This window comes from Lactuca serriola, chromosome 7 (genome assembly GCF_051521515.1).
Source record: "Lactuca serriola cultivar US96UC23 chromosome 7, Lser_US96UC23_V15, whole genome shotgun sequence".
In the NCBI taxonomy this organism is placed as follows: Eukaryota; Viridiplantae; Streptophyta; class Magnoliopsida; order Asterales; family Asteraceae; genus Lactuca; species Lactuca serriola.
Genome location: NC_136414.1, coordinates 162,122,664 through 162,126,969, shown reverse-complemented (window position 1 = coordinate 162,126,969; position 4,306 = coordinate 162,122,664). Strand labels below are relative to the sequence as shown.

At 28.3% G+C, this 4,306-nt stretch overlaps 1 protein-coding gene across 1 annotated transcript; it reads right to left on the bottom strand.

The window, feature by feature from the left end:
* Positions 1–1,167: 1,167 nt before the first annotated feature.
* Positions 1,168–3,639, bottom strand: LOC145062634 (protein RER1B-like). The gene is made up of 4 exons (XM_079010212.1): positions 3,428–3,639; positions 2,572–2,938; positions 2,291–2,471; positions 1,168–1,410 (listed from the first exon to the last, which is right to left on the bottom strand). The coding sequence occupies exons 2-4, from the start codon at positions 2,916–2,918 to the stop codon at positions 1,363–1,365; spliced, it is 576 nt and encodes a 191-aa protein (XP_078866338.1). The 5' UTR covers positions 2,919–2,938; positions 3,428–3,639; the 3' UTR covers positions 1,168–1,362.
* Between the last annotated feature and the right edge of the window lie 667 nt (positions 3,640–4,306).

The window sequence follows — 4,306 nt, the reverse complement described above, 5'->3', positions numbered from 1 at the left end:
ATTAACCGGATTCTTATGACATAAAAATTAAAAAAAAAAAATCATAATCATCTCTAATATATAAAAGTAACATTTTCGTAATTAATGTCAGTTCCCAAGATTGTTAATTTTTGTTTTGTTAAAGGTACCTAATATCTTTTCATGTTTATTTGAAAAGTTTCAGAAAAATAGTTAACTGATTTCATTTAATTTGTGACAAAGAAAATCGAAATATATGAATACATACATTTGATATAGGAACAAAAAATAATATAAAAAAAATATAAAAAAGGGAAAGAAGGTACTAACCTTCTAGCGCACAAGAGCGGATGTTTATAGTAGAGAATGATGATGGAAGTTATAAACAATATTAACGATGTTGTAGGAGAAGGTTTGAAGAAAAGAAACGATTGAAAATAAATGTGAGTCGCAGATTCAACGATGAATCGTATATGTATGTGATAATTTGAATATGATTTTTCGGTATTATTGATTTCCTAATAAAAAAAGATTTTATATTAATGGTTTACTAATATAAACGGATTTATATTAATGGTTGATATTAAGGCCTTGATTGAAATGATTTGTTAATAATATGTTTTTTAAATTGACCATATTAAAATCTTCATAACTGAAAATTTAAGATGTAAAATATGGAAAGCTTTTATTGGAATTAAATACATTCCATTTCAACGAATGTAAGTTATTGATTAATGATTGAAAAGCATTTATTGGAATTAAATACATTCCATATGGGGAAGATGATGTCAGCAATTTGATCTAAGGGTGGAAAAAATAAAATTGAAATACAATCAATGGTCCAGATTATTTAAGATGGTGTCATAAGATTTCTCTTTTAGTAATATTTAAAATATGTAAAATGTTAAATATATAAAACCCTAATTTTTTCAATTTTTGCGCATAATAAACCGTCTCAATCAAATTAAATGACTATTTTACCTTTGTATTTAAAAATTAAAAATGTCATCGATTTTTACCCTTAGATTAAAAAACACTATTCATCGACTCTACGTTCATTACAAATAGATTGATACATACAATTAGTATCTTAATACATTAAGCTAAATTTTTTGGCTTATTTTGTCTAGATTAAGTCAAAAGAAAATAGCCATATATCGTTGTACATATTAAGTGCTAAACCCATTAAATAAAAATACTTAAAAAGGCTAAAACACAAACAAATTGATTGATTAAACCATGTTAATATAAGTGACAAAAGAATTTGTTTTCTTTTTACTAGACTAGATAGATAAGAAATTTTAAAAACACCATCATTCATCATATCACTTTTTCCATATCTTTTACATCCAATTTGCATTAACCATTCAAATCTAAACAACTCCATAAATACTATCTCTTTCACTAATCCCGAGACCCGCCAGCCGAAGATGATCTTTTACCGCCGTATTTCTGTTTATTACAACAATAATTAAACCCAATTTAATATCAACATTTTAAAACCACATATAATTAGAATATTAGCCAACTTTATAAAATAAAATAAAAACAAATTATTTAGTTCTGATTTAAAATTTATAAACAAATACTAAATAAATATATTATGGTTTAATATTTTATAGATAAAAACATTTTAGATTTAAACCGGCATATTATCGTTTTTATTTATGTGAAACTTTTTGAATCGATTTGAAAATATATATATATAATGTTATTCTGTTCTTATTTTATAAACCAAAACCAATTTGAAATTCAAAATAATAATTCGGTTTTATTGAAAACCAATCCAAATATCCGAACCAAATTGTCCAAGGTTTTATCCAAATAATGAACAGCCTAATAGGGGAAATCTATAGAAAAGTTCCAAACTTTTGGGAAAAGTTTCAAAAAAGTCCTAAAAAAAATTTTGAACAGAAAAGAACCATTACTTTGAAAAAATCATATAATCTGTCATTTGCTGTTTAAATATAAAAAATGACTTTTTTATTAATTTGGGCAAAATGTTAAATAATCGGGACTTTTCCGTTAAAAAAAAACTTGTAGGACTTTATTGAAACTTTTCTCAAAATTTTGGGACTTTTCTGTAGATTTCCCCCCCAATATTGGATGCCACAGTGGACGCCATGTCACCTCCAGGTACACATAAGTCTGAGAAATTTTGTTATATTGGATTACCATAACGGATGCCACGTAGGATTCAATACCAATACCGGTTTATCAGATTTTGGTAAATGATGTTTTATATGACATTAGCCAAATATCAAATGCTTGAATATAATCAATGAAAAATGGAATAATTTGTGTTTTTTTTTTAATTGAATTGAATGCTGACCTGTTTCCCGATGCTGAATGGGATATACTTGTATTTAACCATATGCATGATTTGGCGTTTCATTGTCATTGCAAACAATACAAACCAGTAACAAAGTAGTATTGGCCAAAACACAGGCACATCAAACATGGAAAAGAATGTCATCATAATCGATATAATGAAAGCCTTTGTAATGGCATACCTGTAATTTCAAGTTTCAAGTTTCAAGTTTCAACAACAACAAGCAATATGAAATTATGGTAAATGATGTTTATGTTGATGTGAAAGGCTGAAATAATTACCAGAATTTAAACTCAGGGAGGCGGCGAATAAAAGGCTTGAACTCATCTGAGCCTTTTGTAGGTAGTAAGGCACCATCTGCGGGGTCCACTTCAGGGTCAACCAAAGGGGACAAAAACCCAATCAACAAATTGAGTAAGTAGATTCCGAGTCCATAGGTAACAATGTAGAATCCTTGAAGATAATAGACACGTAATGCAAAGAGAAGTGCTAGAGTAGCTGTTGTAATCCATCTGTAAACTGCATGTGGAGTGGTTTTATCAAGGTAATACTGGAAAAGCCTTGAATATTGTCTCCATTGATCCAATGTTGCTTCAGAAGCTGTATTAGCACCTCCGATTCCCTCCATGGAAAGTTATCCTCAAAACCCTAATCATCCAAAATACAATTGTTTAGATGAACAGAAAGTCTCCCAAAACTTGTAACTATGTTAAAATAGATTGAAATGATTTTCAAGCTGCTTATCAAGGTGAGAGTTGTGTTCTAGTGTTATTTTTTTGCATTTTCAACAACCGAAACCTATGTGCATCTTCGATAAATTCCATTGGTTTCAGTATTAATAAAGAGCAGCATAAGATTAGAATTGAGATGAGTTCGAATATCATTGATTCGACGATATCAATTAGTAACATATGAGTTTCATTCATTGCAAAAAACTAAGACAAATTGCTACAAGGAAAAGCAAAATAGACGCGTTCAGGGAGCAGATCTGAAGTGAGACATCGCGATTTACAGACATAAAGTTTGAATCGAGAAGATGAGTGATTGTACGCCGAAAACACTAGGGTTTGATGATAAAACCAATCGATAAACATAAAGCTGCTGAAATTAAAGAGAAAAGTGTGGAAAACTGCTTACGTCCAATGAGGGAGGATCCGGTGAGATTGGGCGGAAGGACGGCGGAGGATCGATTTGAGAAATAAGAAACGAGAGTGCGTGGAAAAGAAGAGAGTCGTCGATTTTTCTCAGATGGGCGACGGAATCGGTTCCTCAGGGTTGTGACGGCTGCCGTGCGTTTCTTGCTCTTTTGGCCGTTTGTCTCTGTTATCCTCAGTTATCCAATATTAAACCGTCTATATTTTTGTAGCAAGAATTATATTTTTAAAATTGGATTTTCTAGTAATACATGCTATAAGAGCATATATAAAAAAATATTAATTATAGAAAATATTATTATAAATGTGAAATACATTAATTATAGAAAAAAATTCTAAATATAAAATATAAAATATATTAATTACAAAAAATATTAGTTATAATTAATACATTTTATATTTAATTATGATAATATTTCTTATAATTAATGATTTTTATATGTGTCATTTGGCACATGTTAAAAAATACATTTTAAAATTAATAAAACATTTAATTTTAAATTTAGCTAAATAAAAACCAATTATCAATTACCACTTGTTAATAAAAAAATTGTGCTATTAAAAGCAGACAAATACAACTTAGTTGGCTTGAGGATTGTGATAAAATAACCTAAATTTGTTCTTATACCTTAAATATTCATGTTTCTCACAACTAGGTGATATGCATGTGTGAACATGAATGCGAAAATATTGATCTTGAAAATAATTTTACCACATACAAACATATGAATGAAATTAAAATCAAGAAATTACTAAACATAGCAAAAATATATATATATATATATATATATATATATATATATATATATATATATATAAAAGATCGCTAACATATTATTCAATATGTGCTCAGAAATTTCAA

What these genes read in the sequence shown, in the direction of transcription:
- LOC145062634 (XM_079010212.1), bottom strand. Translation starts at nt 2,918, where the DNA reads ATGGAGGGAATCGGAGGTGCTAATACAGCTTCTGAAGCAACATTGGAT. An exon ending in CTCCCTGAGTTTAAATTCTG is followed by an intron (nt 2,472 to 2,571) that starts GTAATTATTTCA and finishes TTGAAATTACAG; the next exon opens with GTATGCCATTACAAAGGCTT. An exon ending in CATTCAGCATCGGGAAACAG is followed by an intron (nt 1,411 to 2,290) that starts GTCAGCATTCAA and finishes TGTAATAAACAG; the next exon opens with AAATACGGCGGTAAAAGATC.